This window comes from Vipera ursinii, assembly GCF_947247035.1.
Source record: "Vipera ursinii genome assembly, chromosome: 1".
Lineage (NCBI taxonomy): Eukaryota > Metazoa > Chordata > Lepidosauria > Squamata > Viperidae > Vipera > Vipera ursinii.
In genome coordinates, this window is record NC_139512.1 from 9797841 (window position 1) to 9821380 (window position 23540).

General features: G+C 46.1%; 1 protein-coding gene across 1 annotated transcript in view; it reads left to right on the top strand.

Annotated features, from left to right (window-relative positions):
- HCN2 (hyperpolarization activated cyclic nucleotide gated potassium and sodium channel 2) overlaps nucleotides 1–14489 on the top strand; it is a gene marked incomplete at its 5' end in the record, with an annotated part of 81791 nt that extends 67302 nt beyond the window's left edge. The window contains 6 exons of the mRNA XM_083363396.1: nucleotides 2483–2644; nucleotides 4385–4603; nucleotides 9034–9180; nucleotides 10406–10646; nucleotides 11129–11293; nucleotides 13040–14489. Of these exons, the coding sequence (XP_083219522.1) occupies nucleotides 2483–2644; nucleotides 4385–4603; nucleotides 9034–9180; nucleotides 10406–10646; nucleotides 11129–11293; nucleotides 13040–14061 (1956 nt within the window). The 3' untranslated portion in view covers nucleotides 14062–14489. The remainder of the gene's footprint in view (nucleotides 1–2482; nucleotides 2645–4384; nucleotides 4604–9033; nucleotides 9181–10405; nucleotides 10647–11128; nucleotides 11294–13039) is intronic.
- Between the last annotated feature and the right edge of the window lie 9051 nt (nucleotides 14490–23540).

Below are 23540 nucleotides of genomic sequence, written 5' to 3' on the forward strand. Positions count from 1 at the left end.
TGGTTTTTGGTCTTTTTTTTAAATTACGGTAGTTCCAGAGCTTACAACATTATGCTGCTAAATTACGGAAGCGTATTTTTTTTCCCCCATTGTTGTTGCTGAAAATAAGACGCGTTAGGCTCAGCCTTCGAAGTGCGGTGGGTTTCTTGCTTTGAAAATGCTTCAGTTCCTGATTGGTATCCTCCAATTTAAAACGAGCGAAATAAAATTATCTCGTCGTTTCTGCTTTAGGGACATTTTGCAATATTTTAGTGGGATTTGCAAGTTGCTCATCGGAAGCACCAGGAAAGGCTTCTGTGCATGGTGCAAGAGATCTTTTCATGTCCTGGATGAAAACGGTCACAGAAGGAATGCAAAATGCATTATCATTTTGTATCAGTCTGGCGAATCATTTTTGCTTTTAAGTGCCCATTGTCTTACCCCGTTGCAAGAATAAAAAAGGATGTTTCATTAAATCACAATGCTTTAATGTTTTAAAGAGATTTAAAACTTAAGAATCAGTTTGGCCTAGTCAAGTGGTTAGGGCCCTAGAAACCAGGAAACTCTTGAGTTCTAGTCCTGCCTCAGACATGAAAGATGTTTGGGTGACTTTGGGCCAATCACCAGGCGACAGTGAATTCTAGTCCCGCCTCAGGCATGAAAGATGGTTGGGTGACTTTGGGCTAATCATCAAGATACGGTGAATTCTAGTTCCGCCTCAGGCATGAAAGATGGTTGGGTGACTTTCAGCCAATCACCAGGAGACAGTGAATTCTAGTCCCGCCTCAGGCATGAAAGATGGTTGGGTGACTTTGGGCCAATCACCAGGAGATTGTGAGTTCTAGTTCCGCCTCAGGCATGAAAGATGGTTGGGTGACTTTCAGCCAATCACCAGGAGACAGTGAATTCTAGTCCCGCCTCAGGCATGAAAGATGGTTGGGTGACTTTGGGCCAATCACCAGGAGATTGTGAGTTCTAGTTCCGCCTCAGGCATGAAAGATGGTTGAGTGACTTTGGCCCAGTTCCTCTCTCAGCTCAGTCCACCTCACAGGGTTGTTGTGGGGAAAATAGGTGGAAGAACAAATATTAGGTATGTTCCCTACCTTGAGTTATTATTATTTTTATAAAATATACAATAAATAACATAAATAAGCAATATATATAAAAATATTTATAAATGATAATAAATAATAATGTATCTAACAAGTATCTAGCTCAGGGATGTCAAATGGCTGGCCCGCGGGCTGGACGCTTCATGACGAAAGCACACGGCTCCGATACGTCGCGTAACGTCACGTGACGTTGCGAGTTTGACATGTCTGATCTAGCTAATCTTACAAGTGATTTGCCCTGGCCACTTGTGGCTAGTTAAAATTTGGGTGAAAATTAATCAGTAATGGAGAGGAGAAAATATAAGTGGGCTTATAATTGTTGGAAAGGAAATCAGAAGCCATTCCTTTAGATCTTTTTTTCTTTTATTTCTTATTAACTTCTCTTTATTTTTACTTTCTTTTGTCTTTAAATTTGAACTGGCTTCATCCTGTACAATTTTTTAAAATAAAAACTAATAATTAAAAATCCAGTTTCGGTTCTCACCAAAACTGGAAAATGAAGGGGAAAAAAGACATCTGAACACAAGCCAATCCCAAATCTTCCCCTTAGCGGTACCAAACAAATACCATGAAATCCTGAAGAGCAAGCCTTGGCTCAGAGTTGGAAGGGACCCCGGAGGTCTTCTAGTCCAACCCCCTGCTCAGACAGGAGACCCTATACCATTTCAGACAAATGTTTGTCCAGTCTCTTCTTAAAAACCTCCAATGCTGGAGCACCCACAACATCTGGAGGCAAGTCGTTCCACTGGTTAATTGTTCTCACTGTCAGGAAATTTCTTCTTAGTTCTAGGTTGCTTCTCTCCTTGGTTAGTTTCTATCCGTTGCTTCTTGTCCTGCCTTCAGGTGCTTTGGAGAATAGCTTGACTCCCTCTTTTGGGGGGCAACCCCTTAGATATTGCATGACTCCTATTATGTCACCCCCAGTCCTTCTTTCCAGCAGACTAGAGGAGAATGGACTTTTCTTCAACCCAAATTTGGGGTTCAAAACAACAAAAGAAAGATATGTTTTAAAACCTACCCCACTTCCCATCCTACCATCTAATTCCTGGCTTCTACAGTATGACCCTTGCAGTTTTAATAAAGGAATAAGAGTGCCTCATAGCAGCCTAGAAGCTTCTCTTCATCCTATTCTTGGACTGTAATATTAATTTATTGTAATAATGTGGGTACTCTCTCAGCTTGGTTGTTTGCTTGCAGATGTTTCATTACCCGGTTAGGTAACATCATCAGCGCTAGTGAGTGTTTGCAGAAACTGTAATAACAATTCATTAAACCTGCATGACTCTCAAATCTGGGTGGTTCATAGCAATCTCAAAGAAATTTACAGTGCTTTGCTTTCTCGAAAACGGGAATTCTTTGCAATTTGACGTGTTTCTCTTTTCCCGCCGCAGATATTCCACATGACGTACGACCTGGCTAGTGCGGTGATGCGCATCATTAATCTCATCGCGATGATGCTGCTTCTCTGCCACTGGGATGGCTGCCTCCAGTTCCTCGTTCCAATGCTGCAGGATTTCCCTAGTGACTGCTGGGTCTCCATCAATGGGATGGTGGTGAGTCAGGAGGAAAGAGGAGATGGTGTCCTGGTCACTGTGAAGACCGCTATTATTAGAAACAGGGGAGACATGATAGCAGTAATTCAGTATCTGGGGGGCTGCCACAAGGCAGAGGGGCCAGGTTGTTCACCAAAGCACCAGAGGGAAAGACGAGAAGCAATGGTTGGAAACTGATCAAAGAGAGAAGCAGCCTGGAACTAAGGAAAAACTTCCTGACTGTGAGGACAATCAGCCAGTGGAACTGCCTGCCTCCAGAAATCGTGGGTGCTCCATCACTGGAGATTTTCAAGAAGAAACTGGACAGTCATCTGTCTGAGATGGTGTAGGTTCTCCTGCTTAAGTGGGGGGCTGGACTAGAAGACCTCCAAGGTCCCTTCCAGCTCTATTCTATTCTAAACAACAACAACAACGACAACGACAACAACGACAACAACAACAACAACAACAACAACAATAATAATAATAATAATAATAATAATATATTATTAACAATCTTCCTGGAGGGCCTCCAACAAGCAAAGTCAATGGGGGAAGCTGGATTCGCTTAATGACTGCATGATTCACTTAACAACTGCAGTGATTTGCTTAACGGCCATTGCAAAAAAAGGTCAAACTCTGCCTCAGTTCTGACTTACAATTGTGGTTGTAAGTCGAAGACTATCTGTGGGTTGCAGCGTTTGTAACTTCACACAGTCGTTTGTGTATGGGCTTTTCAAGTGACTGAGGCACTGTTTACCTTAAAAGTCCTTTATTTAGCCTAATACACCGGCAAATGCTTGCTTGAAGGAAGCTGGAATCTGAAATCTCCGCCCCCTTGCACAATATATTAAACGCAATTCTCCACCTTTCTAATTTTGTCATTAATCATATTCTCCAATTAATTGAAAGAATCAGTTTCCCTTCCGTTAGAAAACCCGCCAAGGTCTTATCTTCTTTAGTTAGAGATGGCCTTGAAGGTCCAATCCTCCTCTTTCCCCCTCCCAACCTTAAACTCAATCTCTTAAAGCAATACACAAGTTTAACATACCGTATTTTCCGGCGTATAAGACGACTGGGCGTATAAGACGACCCCCAACTTTTGAGAAGATTTTCATGCTTTAAAAAGTCGTCTTATACGCCGGAAAATACGGTATGAAATGGCTACTTCTGCATCTCTTGTCAAGCAAGAACATTCGATGTTAGCAGCGTTGACACGTTAAGCAAATGGTTGCAAGTTGAGGACTCCCTCTATTTTACTGTTTTGCCTAAAGGAGAAAAGGTATAATGAGAAACGGCTGCCTTATCCAAAGTTATGTTTCAGATGTGCTCAGAAACTAAGGGTAAATATCTGTTCCCTGAGAATGGCATGGACAGCATTCCAGAAATTGGGCAAATTTGGGAAATATGCATTCATTGTCATAGTAAAGGTGCTGAGCTAGAAACCTAGAGAGCATCAGTACCAAATTTTCTTTACACATGAAAGCTGTCTGGGTGACTTTGGAACAATCGCCAGGAGACTGTGAGTTCTAGTCCCACCTTAGAAATGAAAGCCCAGCTTCCCGCTTTCCTTCAGTTCCTTTGATCTCCGATGTCACCCTTCCTGACCCATCTTCAGAATTTTGGATCTTAATAAAAAGAAAGATTCAACGTCGAAATAACATTGGCTTAGAATGAATTTTTTTAGAAAAACGGGCATGGACCTAATTCTCTTTGCAGGACAGTCTTTGTAACCGGAGTTGTGTCCTTTCTCTGTTGTAGAACGATTCCTGGAGTGAGCTGTACTCTTTTGCGCTCTTCAAGTCCATGAGCCACATGCTTTGCATCGGATACGGGCGCCAGGCGCCGGAAAGCATGACAGACATATGGCTGACGATGCTGAGCATGATCGTGGGAGCCACTTGCTATGCCATGTTCATTGGCCACGCCACGGCCCTCATCCAGTCTCTGGATTCCTCTCGGCGCCAGTATCAAGAAAAGGTACAAGAGGCTTGGGGAGTTGTCTGCTTTTTTAAGTAATTTCTTTTCATTTTCCTCCTTTTTCCCTTCTCTTTGGTTCCTTTTTCTTTCCCAACCTGTATTCCCCCCCCCCCTTCTATTCAGTCGTGTCCTATTCTCGGATACTGCCTGGATAAGTCCCTGCAGTCTTCTTGGCAAGGTTTTTCAGAAGTGGTTTGCTATTGCCTGTTTCCTAGGACTGGAAAAGGGTGACTGGTCCAACAACAGCCAACTGGCTTTTAAGCCTAAGGCAGGACTGGAACTCACCATCTATTGGTGATTAGCCCCAAAACACTCAGCCTGCTTTCGTGCCTAAGGCGGGACTAGAACTCACCATCTCCTGGTGATTGGCCCCAAATCACTCAGCCTGCTTTCGTGCCTAAGGCGAGACTAGAACTCAGCATCTCCTGGTGATTGGCCCCAAAACACTCAGCCTGCTTTCATGCCTAAGGCGGGACTAGAACTCACCATCTCCTGGTGATTGGCCCCAAAACACTCAGCCTGCTTTCATGCCTAAGGCGAGACTAGAACTCAGCATCTCCTGGTGATTGGCCCCAAATCACTCAGCCTGCTTTCGTGCCTAAGGCGGGACTAGAACTCACCATCTCCTGGTGATTGGCCCCAAAACACTCAGCCTGCTTTCGTGCCTAAGGCAGGACTGGAACTTACCATCTATTGGTGATTAGCCCCAAAACACTCAGGCTGCTTTCATGCCTAAGGCGGGACTAGAACTCACCATCTCCTGGTGATTGGCCCCAAATCACTCAGCCTGCTTTCGTGCCTAAGGCGAGACTAGAACTCAGCATCTCCTGGTGATTGGCCCCAAATCACTCAGCCTGCTTTCGTGCCTAAGGCAGGACTGGAACTTACCATCTATTGGTGATTAGCCCCAAAACACTCAGCCTGCTTTCGTGCCTAAGGCGGGACTAGAACTCACCATCTCCTGGTGATTGGCCCCAAAACACTCAGCCTGCTTTCGTGCCTAAGGCAGGACTAGAACTCAGCATCTCCTGGTGATTGGCCCCAAAACACTCAGCCTGCTTTCATGCCTAAGGCGAGACTAGAACTCAGCATCTCCTGGTGATTGGCCCCAAATCACTCAGCCTGCTTTCGTGCCTAAGGCGAGACTAGAACTCAGCATCTCCTGGTGATTGGCCCCAAATCACTCAGCCTGCTTTCATGCCTAAGGCGGGACTAGAACTCAGCATCTCCTGGTTATTGGCCCCAAATCACTCAGCCTGCTTTCATGCCTAAGGTGGGAGTAGAACTCACTGTTCTTAGATAATTGGCCTAAAGTTAGCTGGTCTACTTTCATGCCTAAGATGAAACTAGAACTCACAGTTTCCCAGTTTCTAGTGTGGTGCCTTAACCACTACAACAAACTGGGTCTCTGTACTGTGTATAGACACCAACAATATAATGGAGATTTTTAAAATGTACAGTTTAAGTAACTTCATGGCCATTAATATAAACTACACCCACCCCCAATATATCTTAAAAGGTTTAAGTTATCTAAATCATGATCGTGTTAAGAATCAGGTTAATATTATAAAGTATAATTTGTTTACTTTACTTATTTATATTTCACATTTCTAAATAATTACTGCTACACCCAAATAATATAATGTATAACCTATAATACAGGTAGTTCTCAACTTACGACACTTCATTTAGTGACCATTCGAAGTTACAACAGCACTGAAAAAAGGGACTTATGACCATTTTTCACACGTACGACCACTGCAGCATCCCCATGGTCATGTGATTTACATACGGATGCTTGACAAATGACTCATATTTATGGCAGTTACAGTGTTCCGAGGTCATGTGACCACTTTTTGCGAACTTCTGGCAAGCAAAGTCAATGGGGGAAGCCAGATTCAGTTAGCAACTGTGATGCAAACTTAACAACTGGTGTGATTCACTTAACAACTGTGGCAAGATGGGGCAGTTTCTACCTGGGAAGGATAAGCGAGAAACTTAAGATGTGGACAGCATTCTTGATTTGCCATTTTTCTCCAAATCAAATCTCCCTCCTTTCCTTTTTTTGGACATCATTTTGCAATTATTTGAGAATTTCGGGTAATCTTATTTGAAGCAAGGGTCACCTAACTTTGTCTCTGACCACTCCCCTCCCCAATTAAAATTAACAGACCTTGGGAGATGAGTGGGGGATTGCCTAGAGCAGGGGCTTCCAAACTCGGCAATTTTAAGGCTTGTGGACTTCAATTCCCAGAATTCCTCAGCCAGCCATGCTGAGGAATTCTGGGAGTTGAAGTCCAGAAGTCTTAAAGTTGCCAAATTTGGAGGCCAAACCGGCCTTAGAGAACAATCAGATTAAGAGAAGAGGAGGGGGAGCCCAAAGCTGCATAACAGGCAGAGAAAGAAACTCAGAAGGAATCCTCCCTAATAATTTATCAGGCTGTGAAAAGGGACTGTGGGAGATTTACACTTACAGACTTGAAAGATTCTGTTAATGTAGTCATGCAATAAAGCAGAATTAGCTTATGTGGTCAAGTTTCCTGTCTGCTCTACCTGGGAAGGCTGATGTTTGGTAATACTCTGCGTAATCTTTTTTCTTTTCCTTATCTGTTTAATTAGTAGTAATTGTTCCCCTTTTCACTTGGATGGCCCATGGATTAAAATATTCTTTCCCCCCCCCCCCACGACACACACCTAGATCAGGGGTAGGCAACCTTGGCTCTTTTATGACTCGTGGACTTCAGCTCCCAGAATTCCTGAGCCAGCGTGGCTCAGCTTGGAAACCTCTCCCTTTCCCCTCAGCATGGCTGGCTCAGGAATTCTGGGAGTTGAAGTCCACGAGTCATAAAGCGGCCTAGGCCTAGACCAGGGGTAGGCAACCTTGGCTCCCTCATGACTCGTGGACTTCAGCTCCCAGAATTCCTGAGCCAGCATGGCTCAGCTTGGAAACCTCTCCCTTTCCCCTCAGCATGGCTGGCTCAGGAATTCTGGGAGTTGAAGTCCACGAGTCATAAAGCAGCCTAGGCCTAGACCAGGGGTAGGCAACCTTGGCTCCCTCATGACTCGTGGACTTCAACTCCCAGAATTCCTGAGCCAGCATGGCTCAGCTTGGAAACCTCTCCCTTTCCCCTCAGCATGGCTGGCTCAGGAATTTTGGGAGTTGAAGTCCACGAGTCATAAAAGAGCCAAGTTGGCCTACCCCTGCCCTAGAGGTTTGAGTAGGGGGTAGTCCTCAATGTACGGCCACAGTTGAGCCCAAAATTTCCATTGCTAAGCAAGACCGTTGTTGAGTTTTGCCCGCTACAGCTTTTCTAGCCACAGTTGTCAAGTGAATCAGTTAGCAACAGGGTTGTTATGCGAATCTGCCTTCTCCCATGGACTTTGCCTCTTAGAAGGTCGCAAGAGAAGATCGTATGATCACGGGACGCTGCAATCATCATAAATATGAAACAGTTGCCAAGCATCTGACTTTTGGTCACGTGATCAAACGGTCCTAAGTCACTTTTTTCAGTGCCCTTGTAACTTCAAATGGTCACTTAAACAAATGGCTGTAAGGCAAGGTCTGCCTGTATCTTGGATTCCAACTCTTATAATTACCTGATTTGGCCTCTCGTTTTCTCTTTTAAGGTAGCTACTTTTCCCTGAAAAGGGACGCGGTGGCTCAGTGGGTTAGGACGCTGAGCTTGTCGATCAGAAGGTCGGCAGGCAGTTTGGCGGGTCAAATCCCGAGTGCCGCATAACAGAGTGAGCGCCTGTTACTCGTCCCAGCTTCTGCCAACCTAGCGGTTCGAAAGCACGTAAAAATGCAAGTAGAAAAATAGGGACCACTCCGGTGGGAAGGTAACAGCGTTCTGTGCGCCTTTGGCGTCTAGTCATGCCGGCCACATGACCACGGAGACGTCCTCGGACAAGCGCTGGCTCTTCGGCTTTGAAACGGAGATGAGCACCGGCCCCTAGAGTCGGAAACGACTAGCACGCATGTGCGGGGGAACCTTTACCTTTACCTTTTACCGTACTTTTCCCTGTCTTTAGTTTTTTGGCAGAAGTCTCTTTTCCTGAGTCTGCTCCCTTTTCTCCTTGGCTCCTGAGCAGCCAGGGAAGCAGCTGTTGCCAGCTGTGATGCAATAGACCAGAGGTCCCCAACCTTTTGGGGCACCACGGTTGCGTGGAGAAATGTTTTTCCACGGACAGGAGACTGCGTGGTTTCGTGCGCTGCCCGCATCCCACGGATGGGGCTTTGCTTGTTTGTGCGGAATCTGTTGCTGGCATGCCGCGGCCCGGTACAGGTCCACAAACCGAGGGTTGGGGACCTCTGCAACAGACCTTTCTCCAACTTGGTTTGATTTCCCTCTTCTTTGCATTCCTCAAGTGAGACATTCTGCTTAAACTCTCCCACTTTATTTCTCCTCTCCACCTTCTGCCTCCTGCAGTACAAGCAAGTGGAACAGTACATGTCCTTCCACAAGCTGCCCGCTGACTTCCGGCAGAAGATCCATGACTACTATGAACATCGCTACCAGGGCAAAATGTTTGATGAGGACAGCATCCTTGAGGAGCTGAACGAGCCTCTGCGAGAGGTAAGACTCAGCCATGCACCGTAAGGGGATGGACCATGAGAAGGTGGACAAGCAAGGGGTAGATCTTGGCTGAAGGTTGTCAAAGTCCAATCGCAGAGTTTAACAGAAAAACAGAGTGGGAAGGGACCTTGGAGGTCTTCTAGAATTTAGTCCAACCTCCTGCTCAAGCAGGAGTCCTTGTATCATTTGAGACAAATGGCGGTCCAATCTGTTCTTAAAACCCTCCAGTGTTGGAGCACCTGCAACTTCTGGAGATAAGTTGTTCCACTGATTAATTGTTCTCACTGTCAGGAAATTTCTCCTTAGTTCCAGGTTGCTTCTCTCCTTGATTAGTTTCCATCCGTTGCTTCTTGTCCTGCCTTCGGGTGCTTTGGAGAATAGCTTGACTCCCTCTTCTTTGGGGCAGCCCCTGAGATATTGGAACACTGCTACTCCTTCTCTTTGTTAGACTAGACTTATCCAATCCCCACAATGGTTCATCAGACTGAACTTGAAAACAGAGCCTCCATATTTAGGCATCGCGTAGCAGAGTGAGTGCCTGTTACTCGTCCCAGCTTCTGCCAACGTAGCAGTTCGAAAGCATGTAAAAAAAATGCAAGTAGAAAAATTGGGACCACTACGGTGGGAAGGTAACAGTGTTCCGTGTGCCTTTGGCATCTAGTCATGCCGGCCACATGACCACGGAGACGTCCTCGGACAAGCGCTGGCTCTTCGGCTTTGAAACGGAGATGAGCACCGGCCCCTAGAGTCAGAAACGACTAGCACGCATGTGCGGGGGAAGCTTTACCTTTACCTTACCTTAGGCAACCTTGGTATGTCATTTCATGGGTTATCTCTTTCTGGGATCTGCTAACTAAGGTTGGTTGGTCTAAATCAGTGTTTCTGAATCTTGGCAATTTTAAGATCTGTGGACTTTCAATTCCCAGAATTCCCCAGCCAACAGCAATTCCATACAACGTAAAATTACAAGGTTGAGAAACACCGATTTAAGATTCCAACTTCCTATCTTAAAAGGACCCCAAACTTCAAAAAATTGGGGGGGGGGGTTTAACACAAAAGTCTGAGCCCGCCCTTTTTTAAGAGAACATGGAGGTCCCACAAACAGCACTGTGGCTTATTAATGAACAGTTGTCCTCTCTTGACACAAAGGAACGTGTAAGAAAAAGCTGAGCGATTTTTGCAATAAATCATGTTAAGACATTTTTTTTTGTCTGTCGCTCTTCAGGAGATCGTCAACTTCAACTGTCGCAAACTGGTGGCCTCCATGCCACTCTTTGCCAACGCCGACCCCAATTTTGTCACAGCTATGCTCACCAAACTGAGATTTGAAGTATTTCAACCAGGGGACTACATCATCAGAGAAGGGACCATCGGGAAAAAGATGTACTTCATCCAGCATGGGGTGGTCAGTGTCCTTACAAAAGGCAATAAAGAGATGAAGCTTTCAGATGGTTCCTACTTTGGAGGTGAGATAAATCAAGGCCATCTTCATTCATTTACATATCTGTGGCATTCTAAGGACAGGTTTCGTTGCCTTCCTAAAATGAGGTACCGTTGGCATGTGGAGAACATAAGTTTGGTGCGGTTTCAAAATGGCTGCCACAGAGGACTTGACCATTCCCAAAATGGCTGTCAAGATAGGCATGAGCAAGTCTCAAACTGCCCAGAGGACAAAATGGCCGCAAAGAATTTTTTTGATCTTCGGGTTGAGGAAAGAAAAAGATAACTTAATTTAAAATTATGGCACTTATAGCAACCGGCTTGACTGGAAATAGTTGAAGGGGGAAAAAAGACAACATTGGATCCGGTAAATATCTAGGTAGGCTTTGTGCACAACAGGAAGAAGTTGGGTTTAACCCTACGGGGAATGTATTCCTCTATCATTAAGGGGAAAGTCATTGGGAATCTAATTTGTGGATTTGAATTCACTTTTTCATCTTTTCTCCAGAGATTTGCCTCCTGACCAGAGGGCGTCGCACAGCGAGTGTTCGCGCGGACACCTATTGTCGCTTGTATTCCCTCTCTGTGGACAATTTTAATGAGGTCCTAGAGGAATACCCCATGATGAGGCGGGCTTTCGAAACCGTTGCTCTGGATCGCCTGGATCGCATTGGTATGCTGGGAGAATTGGCATGGGGAGGGAATGGGCGGGGCTGATGGGCCATAGTGTCCCAGCTGAACACTCTGAAAAAAAGGCATCCAGATTTTATTTGGAAACTATGAGCTGCCCATTAGAGGTACGATATAGGTCAGGGGTCTTCAAACATGGCCCTTTCATGACTTGTGGACTTTGACTCCCAGAATTCCTCAGCCAGGCACGCTGGCTGAGGAATTCTGGGAGTCGAAGTCCACAAGTCATCAGAGGGCCAGGTTTGAAGACCCCTGACATATATAGTCCTCAACTTATGACCGCAATTGAGCCCAAAATTTCCGCTGCTCAGCGAGACATTTGTTAAATTACTTTTGTCCATTTTACAACCTTTCTTGCCACTGTTATTACATGAATCACAGCAGTTGTTAAGTCAGACAGTTGTTAAATGAATCCAGCTTCCCCCTTGATTTTGCTTGTCAGAAGATCGCAAAAGGGGAATCACGTGACCCCAGGACACGGCAACCATCATAAATATGACTCAGTTGCCAAGTGCCTGAATTTTGATCATGTGACCCTGGGGATGCTGTAACAGTTGTAAGTGTGAAAAATGGATATAAGTCCCTTTTTTCAATGATATTGTAACTTTGAATGGTCACTAAATGAATGTGTGTAAGTTGAAGACTACCTGCATTCAAGATGTTTCAGGTATTTGAGCCTAACTCTTCCATGAAATGTCCCATCTCATGTAGGAAACCCACTTAGTTCAAGCGCTTTGTTTCAAGTGCTTTGAAAATATTTATTTTCATTGGTTGATTGATTGCTTGGTTCGTTCGTTCGTTCATTCGTTCATTCTGCTTCTCATCTCCCAAAGTGACCCTGGGCAGCTTGAATATCTCAAAAGTCAGAGCTGCAATTTAAACAACCTTTTTCGTAGTGGTCGTTAAGCGGATACCACCGTCATTAAATGAACCCATGGTTTGCTATGGGTGCAGTTGTGTCGAGAACTGGAAGTAAATGTCGGTTTGCGGCAAAACCATCTTAAAACACAAGTCATGTGACCGCGGGATGCTGCAAACAGCCTTAAATGCAGCCCAGCTGGTGAGCGTCCGAAGTGTGGTCATGTGACTGGGGAGCAACCATTGGAACTTTGAAACTGGATTGTAAGTACCTTCCCCCCAGGTAGATCCATTGTAACTTCGAACAGTCCCCAAGCAACTGGTCGTAAGTTGAGGACTATCTGTAGTTTTCCATGGGTACGGGAGGTGCTATGCAAAGACGTCAGTGGACCTGCCTATCTATGGAGGTTCCCAGTCATCCCGGTCATGGTTGTCCCAAAGTTGCTTTTTCTAAAGGCAACTGGACTTTGTTTTTTCCTTGAAGACGTTTCTCTTCTCATCCCAAGAAGCTTCTTCAGTTCTGAGTGAATGGGGGAGAATGGAAGGATTTATTTTCCTTTGCAGTCATCTGGTCGTTCGCGTTCTCTCTGAGGACTGACCTTTCAGCAGTTCCCTGAGGGCACAGATTAAACCTCCAAGTGTCCTCAACGATTCTCAGAGAGAGCGCGAATGACCAGATGACTGCAAAGGAATATAAGTCCTTCCATTCTCCCCCATTCAGTCAGAACTGAAGAAGCTTCTTGGGATGAGAAGCGAAACGTCTTCAAGGAAAAAAAAACAAAAAAAGTCCAGTTGGCCTTTGGGAAAAGCAGCTTTGGAAGGGTGGACCTGGACTGCAAGGAAGCCATTGTCTTCTGCTCTTCTCTTGCAGGGAAGAAAAACTCCATTCTCCTGCACAAGGTGCAGCACGACCTCAATTCCGGCGTCTTCAACAACCAGGAGAACGAGATTATCCAGGAGATTGTCAAGTACGACCGGGAGATGGTTCAGCAGGCCGAGTTCCATCAGCACACCGCCGTGTACACCCCCGCTCAGCCCCAGGTCACTTCGGCGATCGCCACCCTCCAGCAGGCTGTGGCTATGAGCTTCTGCCCGCAGATGGCCAACCCACTAGTCGGCCCAATCAGCCTCGGCTCCCCACGGATGGTCCGCCGGCTCCAGTACCAAGGCGGTCTCCCAGGGGCCTTTGCCATCTCACCAGCCTTGCTTCAGCAGCATCACCAGCAACAGCTGAGCCTACAGCAGCAGCAACAACTGGGTGGCCCTGTGCTCCAGAACGTGCCGCGGCCCCTGCAGCCCAACGTCCCACTCCAGCAGCAGCACCCCCCTCCCCAGCCTCCGCTGGCCTCTTCCACCGGCCCCTTCCCCTCTGTGGTGTCCAGTCCCTCTTCCCAAAGCCCTCACACTAGCCGGACGTTCCCATACGGGGGTGCCAAGGGTCAGTCAGGGTCCCAGCTCTCGCTAACTCAGCAGAAGCCGCCCGGGTCGCCGCAGCGGCTGGCGGCTCACAAAAGCACCCAGGCCCTTCACACGAGGAGTCTCAGCCAGGAGACTCGGCCTCTTTCAGCCTCCCAGCCCTCCCTCCCCCACGGCGCTCCTCAGACGCCGGGCCAGAGCCCGCCGTCCTCGGCTCACGAGTCCACCGCTTCGATCACCCCTGGGCAGGGGGCCACACCGTCGTCGCCTGCCACTTCGACCCAGAATGCTGGTAACACCCCGCCAGCCACATTGCGGCCGGCAGCCCGGGTGCCCCACCAGATAACCATGGCCGCCGCATACCCTGGGACAGCCGCCTCAGGCATTCAGCAGGACTCAGGCACTGCCCGCAAGGATTCCATCATTAGCGCCCCTGATACGGACTCAGCAAAATCTAGACTTCCGTCCAATTTGTGACCCTCGATTTAATCTGCAGGAGGCAGGGGGATCTGGTCGGGCCAGGAGGATAGGACGCCCCTCGCGCTAGCTGTGGGGCAGCGTGAACTGGCAAAGGGGCAGTTCTGTGGTACTTCTCTCGGCTCTTTTTCTGTCATGCTGACCATCACTTGCTCTGCAATATTAGCGGGGAAGAAGGGCCCGCACAGTCGTGTGCTTAACCAAGTGGGGCTGGGGCACATGGGATACGGCGTCAGGGAAGCTTGGCGGGACTTCTGCCTCTGCAGGAGGAGCAGTGCGCTTGGGGTGGTTTTCCCTAGCCAGGAGACAGGGTGCCAGGGACGAAGGAGCCGCCCTCTTCCTCCCCCAAAGTTTGGCTCCTGTGTGGCTGTTCATTCTTCATCCCGCCTCGCCCTGCTGTGTCCATTCCGTGAAAAGCCATATCTAGATTCTCATGCAATTTAATCCAGTGTGTGTAAAATATATACATACTTATATATATAGATATATATATATATACATATATATAAAATACAGAGAGAAAAATTATATATATTTAGGAGTTAAACCGCATACGCAATGCCTTATATGCCACGCACCGTGCTGAACCCAAAGGGGAGAGGCCTGTTGAGGGGACATCAGGAAGAATGGGGGTCAGTCTTTCAGGCCCATCTTTGCTCATCCCTAGGACAGTGTTTCTTAACCTTGGTCGTTTAAACTGTGTGGACTTCAACTCCCAGAAATCCCCAGCCAGCAGGGGGAAATCAACAGGCGGAATTCTGGGAGTTGAAGTCCACACATATGAGTTGGGGAATTCTGGGAGTTGAAGTCCAGACAACATAAAACCATGTGCAATGTGAAACATTGCCACGAAGGACCAAAAGTGTGTTGGCGCTCAGGATTAAAGCCGCCATTTTGTGGAATTCTCTTTATTTCAGACTGATTTCTATTAAGTGACAGATCAGTTTGCATTTTGCTTCCCTGGAGCAATGACTTAGGGATAGTCCTTGACTTACGATTATTTGTATAAAATGAAGGTTCAAAGTTACAGTGACCTCAGAAAAAGTGGCTAATGACCTGTCCCTGACATTATGACCTGCATTACGTCATCCCCATGGTCGTATGATTGCTATTCAGGCACTTGTCAACCAGCTCGCAAGTATGATGAATGCGACATCTTGCGATTACGTGATTTGATTTACGACCTCCCCAGATGGCTTCTGACAAGAAAAATGTCAGTTGGGAAGACTGGATTCACATGATTCACTGAATAGCTGCAGTTAAAATACTGCCCCCCCTCAAAAAAAATGGATCCAGTGACATGATGACTCACTTTATGACTGCCTGTGATTTTCCCCCCTCCCTTTTCCCTATGGTGCCTTCTTCTGTGGATCCTTGGGGGGAATCGGGGTAGAGTTGCAGAGATCATTAATCACAGATCCCGTGCCTTTAGGTCAACCAGTGAGACACAGAAAAGCAACTGTGAATACTTTAGTCCAGGGGTAGGCAACCTTGGCTCTTTGATGACTGGTGGACTTCAACTCCCAGAATTCCTGAGCCAGCCATGCTGAGGGGAAAGGGAGAGGTTTCTAAGCTGAGCCAGGCTGGCTCAGGAATTCTGGGAGTTGAAGTCCACGAGTCATTAAAGAGCCAAGGTTGCCTCCTCCTGCTTTAGTCAGAGGTTTTTGTTGTTTTTTTAACAACGAAGGAAATGTGCTTTCTGGGCTGGCAGCTCTCTTGCATTGCTCTGATGATCCTTTTGAGGATTAGCGTCGTTTTTAAAGCGTTAGACCTGGTTTTTCCCCCCACCAAGCCGTGGCTTGGCCTGAGAGGGAGAGATGGGCCCAAAATCAACCAGTGAGTTCTGGTGGCTGATGAGGCCCAGGAACCGGCGTCTCTGTCCACCTCTAATCCAGCACCACTACACCACTCAGCCACCAAGCACCCTTAGGCAGAACCTCCTGTCTTTTCATTCTCCAGGGTCTGGGAAAGCACCCAGCCAGGCTTCTCCCTATGAAAAGGCTGGTTAGGAAGCAGACTAAACAACATCTGTTGTGTTTAGTCTGTGGTCTCGTTGTGCCCCTCTTTATCACTTTACGGGGCGTTGTATGGGGTCAATTGGAAGGTGGATGGATTCTGTAATGGAGATTGCATGGTGGGCATGCAGTCATTCAGGCTATAACTTTCCAGTGATTCCCAGCAGATCGTAAGAGTCGATGCTGGGGCCCTGATCGTCTTGAATATATACCTTGGGTATATATATTGGGTATATATATTGGCACAAGTAGTTCTTGCCTTACAGCCACAATGGAGCCCCAAATTTGAGTAGGGGACTGGAAGCTAAAACATACAAAGAACGGTTGCTTGCTGGCTTGGGTATGTCTAGTGGTGAGTTAAGGACTATTTGCATTGCACTCTAGGGAGTAGGCAACCTTGGCTCCTTTATGACTCGTGGACTTCAACTCCCAGAATTCCTGAGCCAGCCGTCCTGAGGGGAAAGGGAGAGGTTTCCAAGCTGAGCCATGGCGGCTCAGGAATTCTGGGAGTTGAAGTCCACGAGTCATAAAAGAGCCAAGGTTGCCCACCCCTGGTCTAGTTTAATGAAAAGAAGGACTAGTAGTGACATGATAGCAGTCTTCCAATATCTCAGGGCCTGCCCCAAAGAAAAGGGAGTCAACCTATTCTCCAAAGCACCAGAAGGCAGGACAAGAAGCGATGGATGAAAATTAATCAAGGAGAAAACCAAGCTGGAACTAAAATAAAATTTACTGACTGAACAATTAATCAGTGGAACGACTTGCCTCCAGAAGTTGTGGGCACTCCATCGCTGCAGGGTTTTAACAAGAGATTAGACAGTCTGGGATGGTACAGGGTTTCCTGCTTGAGCAGGGAGGTGGACTAGAAGACCTCCAAGGTCCTGTTGTGATTCAGGGTCAGCCTGTGGGTTCGGCAGTTGGGTCGGACGACTCAGAGGAGGAGGAGGGGGGTGTTGAAGACCTTGCTGAGGGGGTTGAAGATCTTGCTGATGATAGCCCTCAGCCAGGCCCCTCCCACTTGGTCCCCACGGAGACCCAGCTGTGTGAGCCTGACAGCCTGGATGAAGATGACCCACAGCTGGCCCTGTTCAAGGACGCCCGACGCAGGAGGCAGTCAATCAGGAGTAAACAGAGGAAGGCAATGGGGCTTCTCGGAAGGAGGCAGAGAGAAGCCACGCCCTGAACTCTATATAAGGGGAATGTCTGGGAGGGCTGGTTTGCTGAAGGCAACTGCTGGGATGGTTCATGTTTCTTTAAGCTTCTGTTTCTTGGTTGTGTCTTGTTTGTTTTTGTTGCAACAAATTTGGCAAGCGTATTCCAGCCTCTTGCCGTTTGTGGAGGGGTTGTCCCTGCCTTTTCTGCAGGGCCGGTAGCAGGCTGGTACAGAACAGGTCCCTTCCATCTCTGTTATTCTGTTATTTCCATTGCTAAGAAAGACAGTTAAGTGAGTTTTGCCTCACTTTACGAGTTTTCTTGCCACAGTTGTTTATTGACTAACACATTAAGGGAATCTACTTTCCTCCTTTAACTTTGGCTGAAAGAAGATCGCAAAAGGCACTCATAGGACTCTGGATCACTGCAGCCGTCATAAATGTGAGTCAGTTGCCAAGCATCCAAGTTTTGATCATGGCATTGGTCATAAGTGTGAAAAAATGGTCATTAGTCACTTTTTTCAGTGCCGTAACTTGAGCGGTCACTAAATGAATGGCGTAAGTTGAGGACTACCTGTATTGCAGAAAAGTAGGCAGACACTAGGCCAGGGGTAGGCAACCTGGGCTCTTTTATGACTCGTGGACTTCAACTCCCAGAATTCCTGAGCCAGCCATGCTGAGGGGAAAGGGAGAGGTTTCCAAGCTGAGCCATGCTGGCTCAGGAATTCTGGGAGTTGAAGTCCACGAGTCATAAAAGAGCCGAGGTTGCCTACCCCTGCACTAGGCAAAGTAAAGAAAGAAATTTTTATCTACCACCCAGAGTCTAGTGGATTCTGAATGGTATGTAAAACTCCCTTTACTATTTTGCTGCAGCCACTGGCTGCCTACTTTTTTGGGCAGCCAGTAATCTTTAAATAGTAATACAGGTTGTCCTCCTTTAGTGACCACCATCAGGACAAGCAGTTTGGGTTATTAAGCAAAATGGTGGCTGAGTAAAACTGGCCGTGTTTATCGTCTCGTTCAACTTTGCTTTACAGACTTGCGCAAGTTATAAAACCAAGGATTGGTTGTAAAGTTACTTTTTCATCCCAGTTGTAACTGCAAATGGTCGGTAAGCAAGGCAGTCGCTAAATGAGGACTGTAATAACGATTACTCTTTGCTGCTGTGAATGGATTTGAGCATCAGTGGCTGGAACACAGGGTTTCCTAGGTACGTGTGAAAAGTCCTGTTCATTTTGGCAGCTGCGACTCTCAGTAACATTTTGTAGGGGGAAAAGACCATTAAGCAACCCTGAAACTTGAATCGGGAAGGATAGGAAAACCCAACTTTTGCAGGCAGGCCTCAAGTTACAACAGGTCATTTAGTGACCAAAGCTACAACGGCACTGAAAAAAGTGACATGTCAATTTTTCACACTTAAGACCGTTGCAGCATCCCCATGGTCACATGATGAATAGAATAGAATAGAATAGAATAGAATAGAATAGAATAGAATAGAATAGAATAGAATAGAATAGAATAGAATAGAATAGAACTGGAAGGGACCTTGGAGGTCTTCTAGTCCAGCCCCCTGCTCAGGAAGGAGAACCTGTACCATCTCAGACAGGTGAATGTCTAGTCTCTTCTTAAAAATCTCCAGTGATGGAGCGCCCACGATTTCTGGAGGCAAAGCTGTTCCACTGGTTGATGGTCCTCAGGAAGTTTCTCCTTAATTCCAGGTTGCTTCTCTCCTTGACCAGTTTCCAACCACTGTTTCTCGTCCTTCCCTCTGGTGCTTTGGTGAACAACCTGGCCCCTCTGACTTGTGGCAGCCCCTCAGATACTGGAAGACTGCTATCATGTCTCCCGCAGCCGTTCTTTGTATGTTTTAGTCTCCAGGCCTTTGATCACCTTAGATGCTCTTCTCTGAATTTTTTCCAAACTCTCAACATCTGATCGATTCAGACACTTGGCAACTGGTTCATATTTATGACGGTCGCAGTGTCCCAGGGTTACGCAATCCCCTTTTGCGACCTTCTGACAAGCAAAGTCAAGGGGAAGTCAGATTCACTTAACAACCGCGTTACTAACTGTAATGATTCACTTAACAATTGTGGCAAGAAAGGTGGTCGTATGGGCCCCAACTAACAAATTTTGAACTCGGTTGTGATTGTAAGTCAAGGACTGCCAATACTGATCAGAATCGAGCTTCGTTTTTCCCCCCTCCCGCAAATATAACGATCATCGTGGATGCCTTTGTCTTTAGAAGATTATTTGACAATCTTTCATCAGTGATCCCAGTTTGAACAGTCCTGGGTGCCGTGCATGAGCAGTCCACAGACGTGCCATGAAGGTAGTCCTCGTTGAGGGACTGTGGCCGTTTTCCGTTTTCATTGAAGGTAGTGAAAAAGTAACTTTGCGACCAATCCTCACATTTGTGACCCTCGCCGGCTGGTAGAAGCTGTAGTATGATCTCAAGTACACGCATGGTTTTCACTAGCTACTGTTTTGCTTAACAGCCAAGTTGCCAGTCCCAATTGTGGTTGCTAAATGAGGATGACACATACAGAACTGATGGAAATAGGCTGTTCTTTTCATATGCCACCTTGGAGGTGGTGCCAAGACAGCATTTTTTTAGGTTCTTGCAGAAGAAAGTTTGAATAAATCTTGAGTTTGTGTTGGAAGCCATAAAAATGGCTGTACGCATGGTCCCCGGCTTACAACCATTCATTTAGTGACCGTTCAAAATTACAACAGTACTGAAAAAAGTGACACGATCGTTTTTCACACGATCGTTGCAGCCTCCCCAGGGTCAAGTGATCAAAATTCAGAGACTTGGCAACTGGCTCCTATTTAGGACCGTTGCAGCATCCCGGGATCACGTGATCCCCTTTGGCAACTTTCTGACAAGCAAGGTCAATGGGCGAAGCCAGATTCACTTAACAACTGAACAACTGCAGTGATTCACTTAACGACTCTGGCAAGAAAAGTCGTAAAAATGGGGTGAGACTCATTTAACAATGGAAACTTTGGGCTCCGTTGTGGCTGTAAGGACTAGCTGTGATTGAAAGGATGCCCAAAGGCCCTATATCCAGTTCTTTATTCCTGCTCTAAAAATGATGGAAGCAGAGAAAAGATTTCCGGAAATAAGTTGGCACAATCAAAGAGGAACCCCTTCCTCTTCCTTTGTAACTTTGGATTAAAAAAAAACATGTTACGGGAATATTTCAGGTGCAAAGTCTACAAGCCCCTGGCTTTCCTGCAGTAAACTTGTCAAGTTAAATAGGGGTAGGAGGCAGAAAATCTTTTCAGGCAAAGTTTGCAATAACCTTGATTTGCTCGAAAATTCTGCCTCTGCAAAAAAAAAAAAAACAGAAGAAAATTCCCCAGGAAATAAAAGGAAAAAAAAGCCAAATAACTGACAAGGGAGAGAACCAACTTAATTGTGCAGCAATAATGGGTTATTATTATTATTTATTATATTTTTATAATAGCAGTTAGCAGTTAATCCTGGCTGAAGCTTGTGAGTTTTGCACCGGGAATGGGCAAGGGAGAAAATCAGGATTGTTGTGTAAGACGACTTGGGATTTATATAAGTGTGTGGAGGAAGTTTACTCATTGAATCAATTGGTTCATGGCAATCAGTCTCACTATTGCAATTCTGGATGGTGAACAAGAAATTAGAAGACAGAACAGTTCAGTTAATTACCGGGAAATTACATTCTCAGTCAGAGAATGTATGAATGTATGACATGGTAGAGAGCTGAAAGAAATTACCTTACAGTCTATGAATAGACATCAGAGAGACAGACAGACAACTAAGGAACGGTTAATGAATTATCCAGAGATAGATAGTAGAAGATGATTGATAGATGATTAGGTAGATGGGTGGATAGACAGAAATAGATAGATAGATGATAGACAGAAAGACAGATGATGGATGGAGTGAGTATAGATGATAGATAGATAGATAGATAGATAGATAGATAGATGATAGATAGATAGATAGATAGATAGATAGATAGATAGATGATAGACAGACAGACAGAGACAGATAGACACAGACAGACAGGGTGAATGGATGGAGTGAGTAGAGGGATAGATTGATAGATATAGATGATTGGACGGAGTGAGTAGAGGAATCAATTGATATAGATAGAAGATAGATGATGGGATGGATAGACTGAGTAGAGAGATAGATGGATAGATATAGATCAGACATGTCAAACCCAAGGCCCGGGGGCCGGATTTGGCCCGCGAACTGGTTTCATGCGGCCCGCGAAGCCATCCTGGAAACAGTGAGGGAATGGCCCCCACTGCCTTGGCCCTGGCCCAGAAACCCTCCTTCTGCCAGAGACCCTCAGATCTGTCCCACTCCTGCCCAGGCCCCCATAGGCACCCTTGATGCGAACGATGTAGAGCTGGCCACGCCCACCCAGTAGACCATATGCACTTTAGCCATGCCCACCCAGTAGGCCACGCCCACCCAGGCCACACCTACCTGGCCCCCTGAGGGCAACTGCAATGCTGATGTGGCCCTCAATGAAATTGAGTTTGACACCCCTGATATAGATGATTGGAGGGGTGGATGGAGTGAGTAGAGGGATAGATTGATATAGATAGAAGATAGATGATGGATAGACTGAGTAGAGGGATAGATGGATATATATAGATAGATGATTGGAGGGGTGGATGGAGTGAGTAGAGGGATAGATTGATATAGATAGAAGATAGATGATGGATAGACTGAGTAGAGGGATAGATGGATATATATAGATAGATGATTGGAGGGGTGGATGGAGTGAGTAGAGGGATAGATTGATATAGATAGAAGATAGATGATGGATAGACTGAGTAGAGGGATAGATGGATATATATAGATAGATGATTGGAGGGGTGGATGGAGTGAGTAGAGGGATAGATTGATATAGATAGAAGATAGATGATGAATAGACTAGTAGAGGGATAGATGGATAGATATAGACGGGATTGGAGGGGTGGATGGAGTGAGTAGAGGGATAGATTGATATAGATAGATGATTGGATGGAGTGAGTAGAGGGATAGTTTGATATAGATAGAAGATAGATGGTGGGATGGATAGACTGAGTAGAGGGATAGTTGGATAGATATAGATAGAAGATAGTTGATGAGTGATTGACAGACAGAGTGGATGGATGGATGGATGGATTGGATTGGATAGAAAGATAGGAACTTCTACTAGTTCCTTAGTAGTAGGTCCTGGGTAGTTTAATCCAGACCTGAGTTATTTGCTTATTTATTTATTTAGATTTCTATGGTTGCCCATCCGCTCTGGGTGGCCAAACAGAACTACTTTGGGAATATCTCTCCTACAATTCGTAGTTTCCAGGTTCTCCTAATTTCACATATTTCTCCAGGCCTCCCCATTTTCTCTCTCTTCTCCAGGGGCTCACAAGAAATGCCAATCAGGGTTTTCCCTAAAGTATAAATCCCCTCTTTACTATTCCTCCTGTAGTCTGAATCCATTTCACACCAATCTTCCATTGGGCAGGATTGTAGCAGAAACAGCAAAGAAGCCACAATTAAACCCTCTTCCTGCTTCTCTTAAGTATCTCCCCTCCCCCCAATCTTCCCTCAAGAAAAAGGAGTCTGATTGGGCTGCATGTGAATTAAAACATCTTTCCAGGATGTTGTCTATAGTTCAGGGGGAAAAAAAGAGATCTATTTATTTATGAAAGGGTTCTATTTTTCCAATGGCTTTCCCTTAAAAGATTTTTTTTAAGTATAATTGTTTCTATTTTATTCTCCCAACAACTCTAGAGGTGGGCTTAACTGAGGGATGAGCCCCTTTCTCAGGTTTTCATGAACTTGGAGTTCTGTAGTGCAATAAATTAATCCAGTGTTTCTTAACCTTGAGCACTTTTAAGATGGGTAGGCCTCAGTTCACTGGCTGGGGAATTCTGGGAGTTGAAGTCTACACCTCTTAAAGTTCGCACGGTTGAGAAACTGTGTGTTAATCATAGCATCCCTTTGCTGATTGTTCTTCGGCAGGGGTCTTCAAACTTGGCCCTTTCGTGACTTGTGGACTTCAACTCCCAGAATTCCTCAGCCACATGCCTGGCTGAGAATTCTGGGAGTTGAAGTCCACAAGTTGTAAAAGGGCCAAGTTTGAAGACCCCTGCTCTTTTGGGACCTGGAAGGAAACAGGCCATTGGCAGTTGTGTGGCAATACTCACATCTTTGCACGCGTGCGCGCCCACACACACACACACACACACACACATATATCCAGCCAGGGAGGAAGCAAAATGATGGTTCTGTAGGATCAGCCCCAGAGTTGTAATCGTGCTGTGG